Source organism: Delphinus delphis, chromosome 10, assembly GCF_949987515.2.
Source record: "Delphinus delphis chromosome 10, mDelDel1.2, whole genome shotgun sequence".
NCBI lineage: Eukaryota > Metazoa > Chordata > Mammalia > Artiodactyla > Delphinidae > Delphinus > Delphinus delphis.
In genome coordinates, this window is record NC_082692.2 from 43,172,154 (window position 1) to 43,194,609 (window position 22,456).

The 22,456-nt window shown below is 35.7% G+C and overlaps 1 protein-coding gene across 1 annotated transcript in view; it reads right to left on the reverse strand.

Moving 5' to 3' along the window:
- BMP5 (bone morphogenetic protein 5) overlaps positions 1 to 16,951 on the reverse strand; it is a 117,282-nt gene extending 100,331 nt beyond the window's left edge. Inside the window, exon 1 of the mRNA XM_060021356.1 lies at positions 16,251 to 16,951. Within this exon, the coding sequence (XP_059877339.1) occupies positions 16,251 to 16,740 (490 nt within the window). The 5' untranslated portion in view covers positions 16,741 to 16,951. The remainder of the gene's footprint in view (positions 1 to 16,250) is intronic.
- Between the last annotated feature and the right edge of the window lie 5,505 nt (positions 16,952 to 22,456).

Sequence of the window (22,456 nt, forward strand, 5' to 3'; positions counted from 1 at the left end):
TTGTTTTTATCAATTTTTACTTCCACTTTTAACAATTTTTGTTTTGTGCATTTTGATTTATTACTTCCCATATAAAGATTTGGCAATGCTGGAGTTTTGTTGTTTTATATAGTCCGTGATCATAGTGACTTGCTCTGTTCGATGTCATTCATTTTTTCTTGGACCTTAGACTTGCTGATATAAAATTCTGACCCTTAATTTCTTCTGCTTGTATATCTGTGATATACTTTATTCCTTGATTCAGAATTTATCTAATTATTTGATTGTCACTTTAGCTGAGTTATTTTAGCAGTTAGGACACCATCGTACTAATATTTGGATTTCTAACTGTTGCTTAAATGTCTTTTTTTAAAACTATACACTATGATACAGTATTGAACTTTTCAGGGCTAAGAGATATTGATAAGATGATGAACACATGTAATGAAAAATCATGATTTAAAGACCAGATTTAGCCAAAACAAAAGTGCAGGCATATTCTGGCACTCTTCCTAAATCTCAGATGTAGCTATCAGCCAAGAAGGTACTAAAGAGGTCAAGGTGCTGGAAGTGGGTCATGAGTATTCCACATCATTGTGATCATTTAAACAAGGGCTGATGGCAAAAGTAATTCCAAACCATCTCGGGATTCTGTGAAAGAGATTTAGACTCAATAAACAAACTTGATACTAAACTAGAAAGTATGTTTTTTGTGGGTAAATGCAGGCAATGGCTAATCAATTTAAAAATAATGTGCATATTTACTTAGTGCTCTTTCTCTCCAATCCTCAAATGCCACCTTTAAGTACTATAATCAATGAGATACTTATACCCCTCTGCCAGCTCTGTTCTTAGATCATCTGTAAATGCATGTTTTATAATTAAATTACAGGAGATTATTTGGGTGTAAGGTTATTTAGACCAAATTTATTTGTTCAGCTGATTTTAATTCTCAAACTGTGGTTCCTTGAAGACTATGAATTCCCCATTCTTCTTGATTTCTATTCCAGGAATCAGCTACATTGCACCTCTGAGCAGTTATTTCTAGAGTGGGATGTGGATGGAATATTTTCCAAACTCTTAAATAACGGAGTGTTTTCCCATGAAAGTGAGGTGGAAAGCGAGAAATCAAAGCATAAAAATTTTAAAAATTAGAAGTGAATAATTATTAAATACCTAAGCACAGGAGGAATTTCTAGGCATAAGCAACAATGAGATAAAGTAACTAGAAAAATGAACAAAAATATCAAAATAGGACTCCCCAAAGAGACGATATAAATGGCCAATAGATATATAAAAGAATCGATCTTAGAAGAAATACAAATTCAAAAAAAGATGTTTAAGATTATCAAGAATGTAAATATATTAGATTTAATTTAGGTTTCAGTATGATAAAATTGTTCTAGCGTTTACTGTTGGTGCAAAGAGTAATTGAAAGAAGTTTACTGAAAAAAAATTTAGTAATATTTTTCAGGAGATTTAAAAGACAGTTATACCTTTTTTTCTAATAATTCACTTTTTAAGAACAGACTCTAAGAAAAAATGATCAGAAATTGTGAAAAATGTTTATGAACACTTATAGAGAGAGAGATATCCATTGCAATGGAATATATAATAGTAAAAACTGGAAAAATTACATGCCCAACTATAAAAGAATGTTTACGCAAATGAATTTTTCAGCTGAAATATTACTGTCGTTAAAAGTATGCCCATAAAGAGCATGCAAAGAAATGAGAAAAGTCATATACTAAAAAATCAAGAATAAACTAAGGGTACAACATTGCATAAACATTGCTCAACTCTATGAAAAATGTATGTTTGAAAAGTATGGAAAGAAATATATAAAAATATAAACAATGGTCATTCTAGATAATAGAATTTAAACTTTTTCCTTCTTTTTTTTAATATCTCATTAACTTTTTTATATTGAGTACATATTGAAACAGTAACATTTGGATATATTGGATTAAAGAAAATATATTATCAAAAATAATTTCAACTGTTCCTCTTTAGTTTTTCTTAATGTCATGGATTTTTTTCTTTTTTTAATTTCTTTTTTTTTAAATATCTTTATTGGAGTATAATTGCTTTACAATGTTGTGTTAGTTTCTGTTGTATAACAAAGTGAATCAGCTATATGTATACATATATCCCCATATCCCCTCCCTCTTGAGCCTCCCTCCCACCCTCCCTATCCCACCCCTCTAGGTCGTCACAAAGCATCATGCTGATCTCCCTGTGCTATGCAGCAGCTTCCCACTAGCCATCCATTCTACATTTGGTAGTGTATATATGTCAATGCTACTCTCTCACTTTGTCCAAGCTTCCCCTTCCCCTCCATGTCCTCAAGTCCATTCTCTACGTCTAAGTCTTTATTTCCTGCTTAATTTTGGAAATAAAGTGGCCATGGTGTCAGCAAATTAGCTTATCATAATGCTCTGCTTGCCGTATTTCCAAAATGGCTTTTATATAACAGGATTTCCACGTGGAAGAGCTTTTGTCAGAGTGAGTTCCCTGTAATCCCAGGTACCCATGGTGCTCTGTCAGAAGAGTTCCAGAGTTCAATGTGCACAGGAAACCCTATAACCCACATCCTCTTTGCAGAGATTCACCATGCCCGTTAGCATAATAAAGATACTGAGAAGTCTCCTCTTGGAAATATCAAACTCTATTTAATTACTGTTTCTCAGCATCCTTCAAATTTATTTGACTATAAAATTTCAGATTCACTCCCTAGAAGGACTTGAAATGCTTTCAATGAAATCACCTTACAAATACTAAGAATTCTGATTAAAAAGAGTCAGTGATTGAAAGTGCCCAAGAAATTTAAACAATCATGATTCAGCATGGGCTTGAGTTATTATATGTCAATGAAGTTAGTGAAATTAAAAATGATTTTTGATCCATTCATAAACAATAATTTTATCTTCTGACCTTCTAAGTACATCTCAGTCTAAATATTTAGAAGTCAGATATTGAGATTGTTCACACTTCCCCTTACTTTACAATCAGGCCATGGGTTGATTGGGTAGGAACAGTTAGGTAAAGGGAGGAAGAGAGAGAAATAAAACAGAATTTTTAAAAAGAAACAGGTGCCATCTTAGATGCTCATCGTTACTCTGCAGATACCGCTTGACTTGCTTTTCAAAGCAGAAATTAGACCTCAGGCATTTTGCTAAGAGTTGATACATGAACAATCATCCCTGCTTTTTACAAGCCCTTTTTTGATTTCTTGGCTTGGTATTGAGGCTGAGGGCAGCTGAAACTGAGGGCAGCTGCCCTCAAACACTTCATCCCAGAAATACTTTCTCTTGGAAAAAAAATTAATTATCCCCAGGTCTTAGCTTATAATTTATAAAATACATAAGAAGCAGAAATAATAGATTTAACTTTGGTGTGATATAGGGGCAATGAGTGAGTTATGTGAAAGGCACTCACTTTACACGTGCAAGAGATTAGGACTGTAGCTGCTACAGATCAAGAGATATGCATTCAGTGTGGAGTGTTCAGTTATATAGCATACAGAGGAGACTTCAGCCACAACTAGCAGGATGGAGCAGAGGCTAGCTGCCAGAGTTCCCATCTGCAGCAGCAGGAATTTCCTCACTTGTAGGTAGATGGTTCTGTAGCCCAAACTTCTAGTCTAGTAGGTATCTCATGACATTCACTGACCAGTCCAGGATTGGGTCAGAAAAGCTGTGACAAGGCACTCATCCTTAGGTGCAGGGCAGCCCTGTTATGTGTCCTCCTACACTGGCCAGCACTTTCATAGTTTTCCGGCATCCAAATGAACTCATGATTTTTAATTCCAACCTCCAACCATTGTTTTTGAGGCCTGTTACTGTTTGCAACTTTGAAATTCTACCTCTTTTCTAGTTTGCCAAACGTTACTCCTGTTCATCCCAAGTCTGTCTTTGGAAGGTGGGAATCAACACAAATCCCCTTTCCATTCCTCATTACTGGCCAGCTGGTTGCATGGCACAAAGGTCAGTATCACTGGTGTCTTCAAAATGCTTGCCTCCCTCTGCCTTATGAGTATTATGAGGATTTGCCTCCTTCAGAAGGCCAAAACATCCCAGTTCAGAAGAAGGCCTGGAGGAGTCCAACTCCAGGGATAACACTCTTGGTAAGTTCATCACTAGAAATTTTTTTTCCCTAAAACGTAAAGCATTACTAATGAAGTAAAAATATTCCAAATCCAATATGGGAAGTGTTGGAAAAATATGTAGAACTTGATAGAATTCAAACCATGTCCCAACCAACAGTCTTCCCAACAGCATCTACAAAGGCAACACAGTACAGCAGGGAGCAGCTTAGATTCTGAATCCAGTTCCTCCTCTTACAAGATGTAGTACTTCGGACCAATGCCTTAACATCTCTGGATCTCAGTTTCCTCATCTGTAAAATAGGGTAATTTTGTGGGAATTAAATGTTAGCACTTGAAATGCTATTAGCACTCTGTCTGGTAATTTATAAGCACCAAATAAGTGTTAGCTGTGGAAGACAGTGAATTTCAGTAGAGCAGAAATCATTATAAATCTTAAGGGCTTCTTTTATCATTTCATTTTGATGATCTGGTGTTTGTTGATATGAACTCACAGGTAAACACCAGTCAGGGGCATGGTGCCCCAGGAGACTTAGATCCACATTTTGCTGTATAAGTTCATTTCATTGTCACAGCAGATTGTTGGTAAAGAGTAAAACAGTGGTAAAATATTTGTCAATGTTTCTCAACAATCAAGTTGAAGTAATAATGGTCTAATGCTCAGGATCCTGAGTAGATTCAAAGACATGTATCCAAGAGGTCTGTATACCAATTCTTGGAATTCTCTGTTATTCCCTACATGATAAAATGTGTCTTCAATGACTCATTATATCCTGAATCCACATCATGTGCAGTGTCTACAGTGACAAAGGAGACACTGAACACAAGCTTGTTAGCACACAAATTAAGAAGTAAGTTAGGGTCTGGGGTCAAAATTTAGACAGATCAAATAACTTAAAGTTGAAAAATTGTATGACCTTTACCCCTATTTCCTAAGTACAGCACAAATAAATAATGAATGTTTAAGCCACACTTAGGTCTGGAACATGCAGTAAGCATGCAGTGTAAAATGTGAACCTTCTTTTGAGATATTTCCCCTAAAATCACCTAGTGATTTTAGGGGAAATATCTCCTATTGGTAAAGTTCTACTCGCTACACAGCAGGTTTCAGAGTCCCTAAGCTTTGCTGAAGATTGGTTCTACCTCTGCCTTATGCTTTTTGGACTAACAGGCTTCCTTAGGTTCTGTTTGCTGGTAAGAAACTCTTTTTTTTTAATTGTCTTTAAAGTTATTTAGGTTTGAAAACTATTTTCTCTGCACACAAGAGATTAATTCTGCCTGGTTATTTCAACAACAAAGCAACACATTCTTTTAGATAATGTTTGTTAGTGCTTTTCTTTTTACTTGGTGCTGGAATTTTTGTGTGATTTCTTGAAAGTTGGTGACACTGAGCAAAAGAATCCTGGCACAAGAATCAAGAACTCTGGGCCTGGACCTGGTTCCTCTTGCCCTGTGATCTTGGCAGTGGGACAGGCAGAGTCTTTCCACAGTGCCTGACCCAATAGTAGGTAGTCAGTTCCATTTGCCCAATGACTGAATGAATGACCTGTCAGATCTCCAGTGCTCACAGATGTGTATTGTGGGGTCATATCCACTTCCCTGAGTGCTGTATGCTAAAGTGATGTAGAAAAGTGAAAACGATGATTATTGTTGTTAGAAGTTGCACTGCTGTCTATATATTTCAAAAGTAGGTTACCTAAGCTAAAGAATAGTGACAAAGAACAAAAAAAAGTATAGTCAGACAGATCGTGGTCCTAGTACTGATTCTGCCATTTACCAGGTTGGTGACCTTTGTTAGTTATTTAACCTCTGATGAGTCTCAATTTTCACACCAATAAATGGGAACAGAAAAATATTTACCCATAAAACTGAGACACAGATTAACTAAAATAATGCGTGTAAATCACTTAGTCCAGTTCCCAGCACAGGAATTATACTTAATTGTTGTCATTGTTGCTACAACTATACTATCATTTAAAATTATGTGACAATGTCATATACTTTAAATGTACCACATACACACACAAAAAAAAACAATGATAAACAGCTTGCTTAATTCTGATAAATTCTCCCTCCAAGTAAATAACTGTAAAATGCTAACTGTTTTTGATATGGCAGTATGGAACAAAAAAATCCTAATTGTTGATTTGAACATGTCAATAAATTTTGGAATCCATATTTTAGTTTAAGAACTTCACTCACCACAATGAAAACTTTAGCAAAGAGCATCGTAATGACTTATCTTTAGCATGTTATCAAATAATGAAAAAACAATAAATCCATATTTTCCCACTCAACATATTAGGAAATATCATAAGTCTATGTGATGACTTTATAATATGGATACTGTAATCAACAGAGGTCCACAGTTCATGCATGGCCTTTTGTGTGACTTTTTGGATAAAACTCATAAATTCCCATCCTGCTTTAAAATATTATAACAAGAAGCAATTCAGGAAAATTAATAAAAGGATCTGACTGTCATCTGAAAAACAAAAGAAACACCCAAAGAAATAGTCTAGGAAAGTCAAAATGCTTAAGGCTGAATTGTTTGAAATAGAAACAAAATGATAATAATAATACAAATAGTAATGAGAACAGCTACAAATTAGAAAATCATAAATTCAAACATGATCTGATTAACAGACAATACTAAAAGTGCCAGGATTGAATGATTATTTGAACAGAGTGGCTTTCCTCTTTTAGAGTTCAGGAGTTTATTCACCAATATTTTCATCATGAATCAACTTTTTGCAAAATTAAAACTAAAGAAAAACACAAGTTGGCTTCTGAAAATAAGCTTTCGAACTCAAGATTTTTTCTTCCTGTCTTTCAAAAGGGTCTTTTAGAGAATGCCCAGCCTTCACCACCACTTGTTTTCTAATTCTATATTATCACTTTGGCCTGCCATCAGCTTCCCCTTCTCCATAACAAGCAAGTAATATCTGGAACTAAAGTAGAATGTTGGGTTCGTTCTAGGAAAGGGACCAAAAGTAACTGAAAAGCACCTTTCAGCAGCAACTCACAGAAAGTGTTGCCTTCAGGTGATCACAGGGAAGCCCCACAGTTACCCAAAGGCTCAGTCATGAACTGACCTTTCCTTGGACACCCCAAGGAGGGAGCAGAGCCCATCAACTGACCAATTTGAAGACAGAGTCCCTGAAATTCAAGTTCATTTTCTTTTGGATGGAGCAAAAGTCATGTGCATAATGTTCCACAGTTTCAGATAGAAAATTATCTGACAATGTCTGGTGGACTGGGCGTAGAACACCAACTGAAACATTAGAACAGCATGGATATCCCTCTAGTAGAAGGAATTATAGTAGCAATAGGGATCGTTAATTGCATCCTTTGCTCATGTCGGCTCAAAGACTTATACCCTTGCCTTATTAAGTCCTAACTACAATTCTGCATTATGATCTCCACTTTACAGTTGAGGGAATAGTCCCACGAAGTGAACTAGTTTCTTCAAAGATATGCAGGTGTTAATGCAAAGCTGATTTTCGAAACAGTGTGACTCCAAAACGCTTACACTTAAACCCTCCTGAGAGGGTTAGAGAACCAAATAACCCCTCCTCACTCTGAGCAAAGAAAACATCTACAAAATATTAACCATAAGGCTTATAGAATTGATGACCTTCACCTCTTCCTCACTAAATGAGTCTTCAATGTCTGCATCAAAGTTATTTGCAGAGGAGCCTACATAATTTCCAAGTCGAACTCACCCTTCCTCTGCTTTTGATAATTATAGAAGTAAAAGCAGGTTAAAATTTCCATCCTTCAAAGCTTTGAAGGGGAACAGTTTATACTGGAAAGAAGCTGTTCTACTCAAAGCTCCTCTGGGATTAAAGGGTAGGGGAATGGCTCTGGCCTCGAGGCTTAGAGGTTGGTTATTTATGAGAACTAAACAGCAGACACACCTGCTCCCCCATGAAATTCCGCATCTGTGAGTCACAGGAACTCTGCTAGGGGAGAGGAAAGGTAACAAAGAAGAAAGACAATCATCCGAATTTGCCTCCTCCTGAAATGAATTTTACCTGCAACATGCACTGTGGAGAATTTTATATGGTTCCACTCAGAATTCACAAAACTTTAACACACAGTCATGGGTCGTTTCAGGAAGAATGACATAGAATTGAGAATCAACAGGCCTAGAGATTGAAAACACATATTGCCCTTTATATTTGCCCTATGAGTCTGCATATATTCTAGCGCTTTCTTTACTGAGTTTTGTGATTGGCAATGGTAGTCTGCTGTTTGTATTGTGGCTTTTGTTTCTAGTTTCAGTTTCCTCTAAAACAGTTTTAATATATCATGTGAAATTACTGATCCAGATACAATTTAAGAATTTTTTTTCAGCATGCCATGCCTGTTTTTGCCACTTCACCAACTTGTGACATAATTAGTTCTCACACCATATTATGATTATCTCTTAAATTTTGCAATAAATTGACCAGGACAAGGATTAACATACCTATCAGTAACTTGCACTGAAATTGAAGTGATTCTAGAACTCCTGTTGACTAAACATTCAATATGCATTTATCCAGTTGTCCCCAATATCTTCAGTTGGTGTCTCAATATACACTCTCCCTGTTTCTCTGCTCAGCTCTCTACATGGAGAGGCTGACTTTTCAGGAGCTGATCCAATGGGCTCCACGGCCCTTGGCTTTCAGTGAAGATCAGCCAATGGGAAAGGCAGCAGAAAAGTAAGGTCTGGGTATTTACTGCTTGACTTCCCTCCCTGCTGAGTCCATAGGGGTTGGTTGCCTGGCTTCGTTCTCACAAAGGCCACTGTTCCCGTCAGGGTGCCTTCCCTCTACAGTCCTCCTCTAAGCTTTCTGGTAACTGTTTCTGCTCCCGTTCCATCCTAGGAGTCATGAAAGAAGGCTCCCCTGCTTTTCCACATTCTGCATTATCTCCAGTTTTTCCAGAAAACCCCACCTACAACATTAGAAATATTATAACATTAATTAAACTCTCCTCAAATGATGCACTTTGTGCATGTTGTCTCTTTCCACTGGGGATAAGAAAAGGATGAATAGGGCTTGATTCCTGCTAATGTAACATGTCATCAAATATGTACTCAAGAGGGTCCCGCATCGGGTCTAATACCCTGCTGCCACCATCTTGGAATTCTTGATAACTCTTAAACAAGTGGCCCCATGTTTCCATTTTACACTGGGCTCCGCGAATTACTTAGCTGCTCCTGCAAATGTGGTACAGATGTTGGCTACAAATGAAATTCCAGTAACAATAACGGCCATTTCGAGAGGTCTCACTAGGTTCCAAATACTCTTCTTAAAATTGTATGTGATTAACTCATTTAATCCTCTCAGTACCCAAGGAGGAAGGTGGTATTATTATCAGCAGCACTTCTTAGGCAAGGAATGAAAGGCACAGTGAGATGTAACTTGCCCAAGGTCACCCTGCAAGAAAGTGTAGACTCTGGGATCCTAATGCAGGCATGCTGGCTTCTTCTATGCTACTCTGCAATTAGGTTTCATTTATAATTAAATCTTAAAGCCGTTTGAGCAGTAATATGCCATGGACTCAGAATTCTGAAAATAGACTGCCTCTCCCTCTATAGGAAGGCTACTAGCAAAGTTTCACTGAGGACAGGAAATCTGTGTGCAACAAATAATATTGAATTTCTCATATCAGGACAGCATAGCTGAAGGGGTCTGTAAATGTTAATAAATCTTTTGATGTTGACATGTTTCATAGGCCTGCATAAAATCTAAGTGAGATTTGCATCTAACCTCTTTAAACTATTTTCTTTATTGCAAACAACTTAAGGAAAGCTGTTAAACCACAAGAACAATAAAATTGTTATTTACTTCCAGAAAGAAGTTAAATAAACACAATATGTAAGAGATAATATAATTAGATGTATTTATTTCTAAAATGCAGGGTTGTTTTTGTAAGGCAAGCCCCAAGACTCCATTGTTTATGAAAAGTAAAATGAAAGGACACATCATCGTAAAGGCAAGGATCTTCATCATCTTAGAAATTATAAAATAATTATTAAATAATTAAACCTTTGTTTCATTTCTATACCAATCAAACAATTTAACATTACACAAGGTCTGGGTTTCTATGTTTTGTATAATGTGTATGTAATTCACTGCCTTCCAAGTGTAGATATGTACTTTCTTTGGTTATGAAGGTTTGTTGTTATTTCCCTTTCTCCCAAAACCACTAAAGAACCTTCTTGCAAATCTACAAATGACATTTTTTGCTCATTTTAAACATGGTACACTTTAACAGATTTTGTTTCTACCTTATTAGATTATCATTTTATCACAGCCGTTTAGATAAGACTCGTACAAACCTGGGGTTACTACTTAGTTGAGTAGATTCTTGTAAACATCTCCAAAAAAGGCAGGTGAATACTCCCACTATGATTTTTATCACACTGTCATAATTTTAAGCTCCATGACTGGATCTTAAACATTCCCGTTAGACATCAACATCACAACAGCTTCCTTCTCCCCCCAAATAAATGAGCCAGTTGTCAGGACTGACTGGTGTATTTTAAAGGATATCTTAGCCAAGGGTATTATTTTAAGAGATGAGCAAATGGGGAAACCCCACAGCCCAGCCAATAAAATATGAACTGAAGGTGCAAAGAAGCACTCATAAATATTCCCTAGAACAAGGGATGCATTGTTTCCCTCCCAGCCTTTCAGTGGCTCCTCTGATCTCAGCCCCTCTCTGCATCAGGGAAGCCTCTTCCTTTAACCTATGTTTTTTTCAAGCTGAGTTACTACGTTATTTATGACTGTAAATGTGAGTAGCCCGTCTGTGTGCTCCTTGTACACACATACTTGAGAGCGCCCCCTCTCTTTGCCCCGCTTCGGTGTTTCAGTCCGAAAGGATGAAAGGATTTCCCCCTGGAGCCGATGTGGCTGGGAATGTGGTACTAGCAGCAGTGTCAGGATGAGGTAGACAGAGGGTTTCCCCACAGCCTCCACCTGCGAGGCCCAGAGACGGCCCCTAACACTCATTGCGTTCATTTTCCTCCTTTCCAGGGCTTTAAAAAATACTTTTACTCTCTCCATCTCATCCTCATTGTTCTCTGTCTCCAACCATTACTCTTGATCTCTTTATGCCCTCTCAACATCTCTCTTCAACTTAACAAAGGAAATCCTCATTTCTTTACAGACGTGCCACGAGTATTCCATAAAAATTCTATTAGCCAATGGGTTTTATAAACCAAAAATGGATCGCATTTTTGATTAGCGTTATTTTTGTTCAGTGGTGCGTTTTTCCCTTTTTTTTTTTAACTTGCCCTTGAATTTCCCCTTTTAAATTTTAATACTGTTATAAAATAAGAATGGCAAAAACAATTAAATTCAGTCCATGGGATCCTGGGGGAGAGGTGAGGAGGCGAAGATGAAAGGCATGGTAGAGAAACAGTTAAAGGGGATGCAACAGCCAGAGAGGTTCTGATGCCCTGGGGAGCTTTTCTCCTGATGGGTGGAGGCTGCAATGGGCCCATCATAACCTTTTCCTTCTCAACAGAGAGAAAACAGGAGACTGTACCTCAATGATGGAGCTGTGACGAATTGATTTTCAGCTCATCTAAGCCTTTAGCCACGAAGAAACAAGGACCAAAGGCAGACCCCAGGAAGGGTGGGGGCAGTCAGGAGAGGGATGCCAAGAAAGCCTGAAGCTGGAGAGGCCCTAGAACTACAGAGGAAAGGCCAACAAATGGGAGGGGCAGGAGGTGGGGAGGAGAGAGAGAGGTGATATTGCAAAAATGGAAGAATGAAAGGGAAGGAGCTGGAGATGGTGGGTGAGCAGCCCCAAGCCCTTCTACAGGTGTTATCATACCTTCTTCTCTCCGGCCATGACTTCTGATTAAACTTCTAAAACTAGCGATTTGTGAGTGACCGTTCAAACGTGCAAAAAACTTCTATTTAAACTATGATTATAACTATCTCTGCAGCCATGCCCATCAATCAGCAAGGACATAGCTTTAGAGAAGAACGAGAAGCCCCCTGGGGTGCGTTCATGAATGCCAAGGGTTGATGAAGAAGAGAGAAAAAGGTCTCCACCCTCAGTGACTTCTTTTCTCTTCAAAAGTGAAAAGTTGTAAAGAATGATTGTTTTACCCAGTATTACCATTTGTGATTCCAGGCATAATCCATGAATATGTACTATAATGGTTTTAGATCATCTTTCCTTCCATCCCATCCCCCTTTCCTCAAAAAAAAAATTTGTGTGTGTGTTTATAGGTGTGTTTACGTTACACAAGTGTTAATAACCCTGTTGGAGAGACTACATAGATAGGCATCTTTAGGTAGATCTGTGTATAAATTCCTCTCCACTGGGCACTTGAGTCAGCCAAAACCAACAATAAATATCAAAGATGTCTTTCAAAGCTGTCAACTGAGGGCATAAGCATTTTTTTTTCTTCCAATACCAAGGGAGTTTAATGATTTGGGGAAATAGGGGAGAAGGGTTTAAGCATTTTTTTCTATTTCATACCTTAACATGTTAAATATGTTGTCATGAAACATGAAAAAATGTAAGCATCACATTTTTATACTTCTATGCTTGAGAATGAATATACATTCTTGAACTGTATCTGAGTATTTGACTCCAAACCAACTGATCAAAGCCCATTAATAAACCCAGAGTTCTTTATCAGGGAAATACATGTTGACAAAGAATAATACAAAAGTGAATTTCCTATGTTGACTGATTTTTGTAATTTCCTCTAAAACATCTACAATGTTATGTCATTTTAATTTTATGATCACCAAGTAATCAAATTGGTTTCTAACTAAAAGATCTTAGAAATACACTACTTGTTTATGTAAACTAGAGATACGCTTAAATGTTGCAAGCAACTTACCTAATCATTCTTTTAATTTGCAAAGGTATTTGATATATAAACTAACCCTTAACATTTTTGAAAAAGAAAAAATTTACCAGAAAGATATTTTTGTTACTAACTAAATAGTGTGGAATTGACTAAGCAAAATTCCACTGATATTCATTAGTTTTAGAGAGAAAGCAGAGAAGTCAATCTGTAAAAGTTATAGACTATGAGACTGACAAAAGTTGGCCTAAGAATAATGAATAAAATAAGGTGGAAAGTTTCTCTTCACACAATTAATAATTAATATTTGTTTCTTCAAAGTGAACAAATACTAAAATAATTTAAAGGTCAGAATAATGTGTTTGGTTTCATATTTAGTTGTTTACATTGGCCTTGAGGCCATTTATTCACATTTTATTTTTTCTTCTAGTAAATTCTACTCTATTTTATGCTTATGAACATAAAACTAATCTCATCTGAAATTTTAAAAAATAGATTTTTTTAAATTATGATTCAGAGTTTGAATTAAATTTAATTGTTCTTGGTGAGCAAAACTTATGTTGGAAAAAATGTCTTTCTGAATGACAAGATAATTGTAGAAAATCCATTATTTGACTTGAAAATGACACAGCAGGCATTAATAACAAGGATGCTACTAGATCCATTTTATATAATTCAACTTGTTATGGGAAATGTCAATAGATTCTTTTCACATTTTTAAATATCAGGTGACTTCCTCAGTACAAATCCCTTGCCTCTTGCTAATTTGATCATTTGCCCTCAATCTCTACTATATACATATCTTTTAAGATACTAAAAAAATAAAATAAAATCCTCTTGAGTCTTACAGAAAGTGAAAAAAGTTTACGATAATATGGGTTAATGAATTTTACAGTAAGAAGCACTGAAATTCTTAGCACCGTTAATAATGATATTACACTCTTACCTTTTCTAAGTATACTTTGACCTATTTTATTATGGAAGAAATATAGAAGTTAAAGCTTTTTACTAAGTAGTGATTGACTATAAGCTTTGGACGTATTAGAAGGCATGGTCTAAAGATAATAAAATAAAACTGTGGGTCAATTTTCCTTAGAGACTACTAGGAAAAACTCACTTAGTATCACAATCAATTTGTCAGTAATTTCATGTGAGACATTTCGTTTGGAATTATTAAATGAGGAGAAAACAATACGGTCTATTATTGAAGATAAATCACTACTCAGCAAGTTAAGCATGATAAGAATATATAAATAAATAAAAATTTTCTGAAGCTTATATTCAGTATTGTTTCTCTAGTGTAAAATGAATAATTATATTTCATGGTATAGTTAATAAACTGCTTTGTTATTATAATCCAAACAAATAATCAAAAGTCTACTGATTTAAAAATATAAGTATTCTTTAATGACAAAAATGGTCCTAAAAGTCCTTGAATAAAACTCTTTATTATTGGTTTTGGCTTTCTTATTCTATGTAGATTTATAAAAATCAATGGTGCACGGGTTCAAAAATCATACTTCATTCCTTTCTGAAAAAACAAATACACTCTCTTGTGAATGATCAAAGTATTCAATTTTAATATATTATTAGAAAAGATTCATGACTGAGCTATTGTTTTATAAAGTACATAACATAACACATTCTTTCCTGTCAGATTTTAGATGACCTGAACTGATTTTTTCAGTGATTTATTTTATGAATATGTAAATCATGCTAAATTGCATTTTTTCTATGAAAATATTAAAACTTACTTAAATTAATGAATAAGCTTGAGAAATTGCTACAAATTCAAACATACCATGAGTCACATTTGCATGCCACTCATGAAGAAAAAGCAAACTAATTTAGAATTAAGATATATTTTAATGGCTTGAAAGTTCCAAAGGAACCTGTTAATTACATGTAGAAGAAAAGGCCCCCATGACACCCGATTAAGGCAACCAATGATGACTTACTAAAACTTATAATGAGAGCTTTGTCTCCTGTAACGTGAAACATATGATTTATTAGGCACCTTATCCTTCCTGCTAGGATTGCTCAGAGCAAATGATCAGGGCATATTAAGCAACACATATTATAAAAGCATCATGTGTTATTAAGATTTGTTGCTATCTGACTTTTCAAAGAATATTTTTTGAGATATTATTTGAGGAAGTTTTAAATTAGGTGTGTAATAAAACGTCAATTTTAAGTCCAAGTAGATTGCACTTTTAAAATAAAGTTTTAAAAGTTATAACATTAAAATTGATTAAATTTATTGATTAAGTTTTGTCTTCAAAAATAAATACACTCTATGTGGTTTTTTTTGAATGTTTGAAGATAGTAAATTTTCACCTTCAGTCACTACTAAAAAATTTAAAGAAAATTACAGCCCCTGTAAAATCATTTTAAAGTGGTGACTCTTTAATATTATTGCAAGATGGAATACTGGGCACTAACTTATCATGTGATATTGTCAATATCAATTTTCTAGGTATCGTCAGTATCAGCACTAAAACATAATTTTTAAAATTATTCTCTAACCATCCTGTTAATTAAAGAATTTTTCAATTGAAATTTTTTTATCTTAAATGACAAGGAAAGTTCTGTATAGGTAAAGCATCATAGCATGTTTTACATTTCTCTTGCCTCTGAAAAAAATCAAAGAAGTATAATATATTTTAATCATTACAGTCAAAAAATGTTAGATTGAAACTTCTTTTCCAAAATATTTTTCACAGCATTTCAGAATCTATCCCTGAAAGTCTTTGATAGTAATCTTTTACAATATTATTTAAACTTAATTAATTTCACATCAATATTTTCACAGTAGTTTCCTCACTAAAATGAGAGTTCTTAAGTGGCATATAAATTACACTTATATGCCTTTTAAATTACTAACCAAAAAATGGTCCAGAATGTCACTTTTACTTTTCCATCTGTAAATACTTGCATCATCATCATCATTATTATTATTACTATGACTATTATTTTGCCTATAACTTAGCTATCCTCATAAATTCTCCTTTTTTTAAACTATTGCCTGTTTATTCATACATTTAAGCGAAGTTGAAATTTTAACAAGATGTGAAAAGACCCAAATTTACCCAAACGATGTGTTTAATTTTAGCTTTTTATATTAAATATATATATATATATATATACATATGACTTTGTTGCCTAAGGCAAAATCTTATTTTATGTCAATGAAAGAAAGGAAACAGAAGCTGGAGAAGAGAGTTATAGAAAATGACTATATATAAACATGACCACCTACCAGGCAGCTACTTTACCATTAGGAAAACGTCCACTTCGCAATAACATAGATTAACAAATAAACGAACAACATACCTAAATTGACAAAGCTCATGACCATGTCAGCATCATTCAGAAAGTTGGCATCATGTAGGCTGGCTAGAGGAGGACTCTGGGTGGTCAGGGGAGTCGTTCGAGACAACTGGATGCGGCGAGGGTACCCATTGGGAGAGGCTGGGGAGCCCTTCCTGGCTCCCCTGGTCTCTGCTGCCAGGGATGCCCTCACAGAGTACTCCGGCTCCTCGGGGTTCTCCTCACTGGCCATGGCGTTGTACAGGTCCAGCATAAAGAGAGGTGCAGAGGAAGCTTGTTTTCCAGGTGAAAATGGTCTGGGTCTGTGAGGCAAACCCAAGATAGAAAGAATTTCCCTCTGTATTTCCCGTCTTTCGTGGTTCCGTAGTCGTCTATAAATAAAACTGGAGTGAACATGATTGTCTCCCAAACTTCCTTTCGCAGAACCCACTAGAACCCAGCAGCTCCAGAGGAAACCCACAATACCCCTAAATAAAAATACAGTCAGATGCATTTTTGTCCAAAAGCAAAAGTTGATATTTTTTAGTCGTTCTTGTCCTCTTACCAAAAACAAAAACAAAAAAATCTAAGTTCTTAGGAGGTATATTTCCCCAGTAGCTGAAAAACAAATTTACCTATTCTTCATGACAGTGACATTTCTGAACACACATCCTCATTGATTTTCCTGCCCTAATTTTAATATATTGGAATATGTCAAGATTAGTTATTTCTAAGAAAGCTGAAACTCAGATTTCCAGTTATCCACAGTTGTTAAGAGTTTTTGCTGCATGGATAGAGCAGAAGACGGCTAATATTATTTGATCAGATGACCTATGCATTCCTATATCAATATATGATAATCAGGCCTTTGGTATTTGAATGAACGGAAGTTGATCTTCTAATAAACTGTAGTTCCCAAAGTGATCTTCACTTGCTCTTGAGTTCTTCTCAACCCTTGAGCTCTTTCCAAGACAAATCCTGACTTCTGAATCACAGATCTATGCTGATCTGCACCTTGGTGTTGGAATATATATTTGTCCGGCAGCTTGGTGATAACTTTAACATCTTTTGTGTCGTCTTAGGGTAAAACAAGACTCAAGGTTGTACTATTCAAGTCAATGTGTTTTCCTGAATTTACTTGCAAACCTTCCTGAAAGTCCCTTCACTCTCTTTCTCCTTCTTACTGTTAATTCCACCTCCAGCAGACACAAATATACCAGCCCTCTTCAAGGGAGATCTAAAGAGTAATGTAAGCACAACCCTGCTGGGAAAGAAGAGGCTTCTCATTGTAATTTGAAACTGGTAAAGCAAAAAGAACTTAACCCCTTTGCTACCAGAAAAGACTTCATTTTCGCAATTTTATAGGCACGCATCTGACACAGCACAGTGATGCATGGAGCATATAAGTTCTGCGGGGGAAAAAGCCAGTTTTCAAGCGGCAGACTGGAAATTTGGTCACCAATTTTATAGAGGACCCTTTCAGATCTTTCTTTTAATAGTACACATTTAATACACTTCTATATTAAGTCTCAGGTTGTGGCTGAATTAGCATGAGATGTCTCCGTTCTGTATTTGAGATTATTTCTAGTTTTTATAAGTTATTAAAGCTTACTTCTTGAAAAATAAAAGGAAGCGTCATAAATTGAGGTTAATTTGTTGTTAATGACAGCCAGATCTCTTTAGAATAAAATACAGTAGAGAATTCACCACCAGAAAATATATTCTAGCTCCCAAAGCAGTAGTTATAATAATTCCATAATGGTGATGAGATAGCCCAGGTATAATGATCTTCAAACATCAAAATTTTAAGCAGAAAAGTGTATTCATATTTCTCTTGTTAACTCGGTGCATTTGAAATAAAAATAGCCTAAGATATGGTGTCATGATTCTCAACTTTCAAGTCATTTCAGTTGAAATGTAAACTGACTTACAAATTAGATATTTCCCATAAGTTGTACTCAGTACTTTGATTTGCCTTGACCCATGCAAATAAACACAAGTCAAATATTCTTCATGACTACATGCAGACTGAAATTTGTGTTTTTAAAATCTGATGGGTATAATGGGGAAAGTGCACACCTTTCTAAAATACCATACTTAATCCGGGGAAATGAGCAAAGTAGGTGTTTATCCTTAATGTTTAATGCCTTTAAAATTTGGAAGTCTACAACGTTTTTGTGCAGCTATAATTTTCCTTACAAGCTCTCCCTTAACCTTAGGGCTCACAGTACTTTCATTGTCTGGGATAGCATTCTGATACCAGTTGCAGATTTATCGAGCAAATTCTCAAACTATTATGAAATTTTAATGTTTTTCCTTTACTCTACCTAGAGGCACCCGGTTTCTTATTTAATTTCTTTTTAAATATTTCCTCTGAGTGTCTAAAGCAAAGCCATGTTTCTCATAAATCTACAATTTATTGGTGAAGGCAAGATACCAAAAGGGCTTGTGGAATCTTATTGTCTGCATAATTTTTCTTATGCAAACTTACTGCAAACTTGATGACACTGTTGAATATTTGCCCTACTGAAAATACTTTATTAATAGCCAGGTAGGATACCACAGTAGCAGACCCAAATACTGACATACATGGAGAACGTCTGTAGCATCGCTATCCGTTGAATAGCAGTAGGGCAGTTTGAAAGGAGGTGAAAGAATACCGTTTCAGTAAGAAATGGTTGAAACCACTAAAATTTTTGAAACTGTTGATTTCATATACAAACCAAACTAAGAACTTTTTGGCCATTGGTGCAGATCCAAATCAATTACTTGGGGATAAAAAAATTTCTCCATTTCTCTTCTGCATTTATTAAACATATCCCAGATAAAGGATACTACAGTTTTTCTCTCTACATTTTAGAAGCAATGATCAAGGTTATGAATTCGCTTCCTGTCTCTAGAGCACAGCAGAGTTACAAGTAAAAATTGGTTACCCTTGAGGAAGAAACAATTCTTATCTTCCACACGTGCTGACTTTTTTCCCTAAGATCCAACAGAAAAATAAAAATAAAAATGAGTCTAGGTGTCACAAGTCCCCCAAACTCATTTTCCCAAAGTCTGATTTATAATATCAATCAGTGTAATTGTAAATTAATTGCTTCAGAGGTAGGCACAGAGCCTACCTCTAGACTGGAAATCAGTTGCTAGCATTCTTGGTCAGAACTTCTCGTATCCACCCTCCCCCCACCTTCCCTTCCAACTCAGACTAGATTTGGCAAACATTCATTTTTCAAAAGGATCAACATGTGCAAAGAGAGAAAGAAAATAAAGAAGAAAAAAAAACCTTCCAGGAAGAGAGGGGAAATGCTAACCGCCAAACGAAAAGTCAGATTCATTTTTAATTAAAAGTAAAGGTGTTTTACCACATCGTTGGGATTGCCGGGTTGTTGTGTATCTAAGTAAATATGTGAGAGCAATTTAGAAGATTAAGTATTCTGCAATGGCAAGGTATAAACGTTCCAAATTTCAGAGCATGTATTTAAAAGTCGCATAAGTCACTGAACAGACTGAAGAACTATATTCAGTATGAAATAAGTTGGGACAGGAGAAACATCCAGGGCATCACAAGAATTGTTCCTAAAGATAAGCACATTCCAAGAAGAGGGGCCTTCGTAAAAATCCACCTCTCAGGCGTAGTATTTGCCTGAGGTATATACTAATATAAGAAGCCTTCTGGTGGGAAACACCAGATAATCGAATGTATGGAAGAAGTCCTTCCCCACTGCCATTCCTCCTGTTCATTTTTCTCTTTCCCTCACAAAAATTGGACATATTTAGTCCATGGATATGCAAACTGACAACGGATAGACTGATCCCATTTTCCCCAGCCCTTCAAAAGAAAGTTGGAGCATTTGTAATTCTGTGCTGTTCTGGGTGGGTCTTTCTACTTCACTCCGGGTTTTGTTGTTGTTGTTATGTTGGTTTCTCCTTGAAACAAAAATTCCTAACTGAAAGATGTGACTGCAGTGAAAGACAGATACCCAATGTCAGTGGTGTCTGCACTTCTAAATTATCTTTTAAGTTTGAAAACAATTCAAAATCATCTGAATAGGATCTTAAAATTCTTAAGCAGAAGCTATCTTAGATTGCGTTGGAGGAAGTGAGGGGTGAGAATGCTTAGGAGGTTGAAGAGGCTACAGCCATGGGAGAGTCCAGGGGAGACACCATCTTCTAGAATCTTCTTGGTGAACACATGCACAAGTGCAGAGCAGAGCAGAATCTGTGATATGAAATTGCTCTCAGTTCACTCAAACATAGCACATATACAAACAGAGAATATGGTGTGCATAGGAAAGGTCTGAAGGAAAAAAGTGGTGTTACAACACCACCATCTGACTTGGATTTGCCTGCAGTAACCTGAAAGGGATTGTAATTGTGGAGGCTATACCAGCCTCCACTTTCTGTCCGGTTAATAGTTGTTAAAGAAACCTTGGAGATGAAAAATAAAAGATAGTGACCCAAAACGTTTAAAATATTTAGTATTATTTTTTTTAATGAATGGTGACATCATGTAATACTTGTAAGTGAACAGAGGTTGTGTCAATATGCTTTGTATTATTACATGTTCCTAAGATTGTTTTATATTATTTCATTAGAGTAGGTAGTCTAGCAGTTACTTAAGTGAGAATGAACCAACATTTATCATTAAAAAGGAAACGGTGTTAATGAAAAATACTGTTCTAAGGATTCATCTGACAGATAGACTCGAATTAACTGACCCCAAGACATTTGGTAAGTCAAATGATTAGGGGAGATATTTTATCCATCATCCAAATTGACAGAATATTTAGGTAGGTTGACCATTAAGCAGTTATATAGTTAATCATGAAAGAATAATCTCATTTGTAGAGCACTTTATAATTTTAAAAACTCATTCACAACAACTCAGCATTTGGAATGATTTATTCATTCAACAAGCATTTATTGAATGCCTATGTGTGACTACTATGTGCTATATGCTTTACATATACAAAGAAATCAAACAAGATACTTGCCCTCACAGAGTTTACAAACATATATTACAGTTTCAGTTGATTTAAGGGCATAAAATTATTGTTTAAATGTGGTTGTTAATCAAGAGATATTTCTACTTTTTCCTTGAGAGTTTAGCTAGAATGCAAGCAGCATAAAAGTAGGGGCTGAGTTTATTTTGTTCATCAGTGTCAAACAGTACATATTAGCAGCTCAATCAATATTTGTTGAAGAGACAATTTTTTAACAAAGATGAACAATATTCCAGGGACTTTTTTAAGGGCAATAGTCTCTGGAAACATTATAAGTTACAAGGATTCATTAAACACACTCGTTTACAAATTGCTGTATCTCTTAACAGGTAGGCTCACCTACACCAGGGAAGGTTCCTTTCATGAGGAAACTGGTCTATTACAGGCCTCATCCCACAGCTGTGAATCAGAGTGCAAATGTCAAAAAAACATCATGTAATGAGTCACATTAGCACTTGCAAAATACCTTGGTCTATCATTACAGGGAGCTCTGATGAGGTGACTCCCCACTGAATTAAAGTGGCCTTTGACCCAAAAGAGCAACTTCTGTTCCTGTCAATTAATATCTCATTCCTTTGACTTGTAATGGCTTATTTGTTTAATTTAGTTTTGGGTTTTGGTGCTGTTTTTATGACCCATATTACAAGGCAAGAAGCCATGAAAGTGACCACTTTTTATTTAACAGACATTAGCAATGAACACCACATCTGCCAAGACTCGAGCAGGTATATACAGAGTTGAGACACACACTGGGACGAAGTGAAGTCTGAAAATGCCTGAAGCGTGGGAAGAGGCGTTTGATAAAGCATGCTGGGGAGTCCCAAAGTCAAAGTCTTTCAACCCACATTTTTCATCCTTCACACTTTAGCGAATGGAAGACTCTAGAAGTATCTGCCAACATACTAACCAATTCAAAATTTGTAGGAGTCTTACAGATCAATGAAAGACATGACTACCATTGTATCCCCATAATTCCCACAAACGGTGATTTAGTCCTCAGTGGAAAATACAATTTATAAATGTCACTAGTCATGATATGTTCAAAATGAGACAATTCAAAGGAAATTTTTAAATTATTTACCTAATACAAACGTGTCTCAATAGCATACTTAGTATTATCTATAATGCTTTAATTAAATAGCCCTATTTTTCTACTTTTTTTTAATAGGAAATAGACACTATTTCATACACTCCTCATCAAACATTTTAAGGTAAAGCTTTAGGATA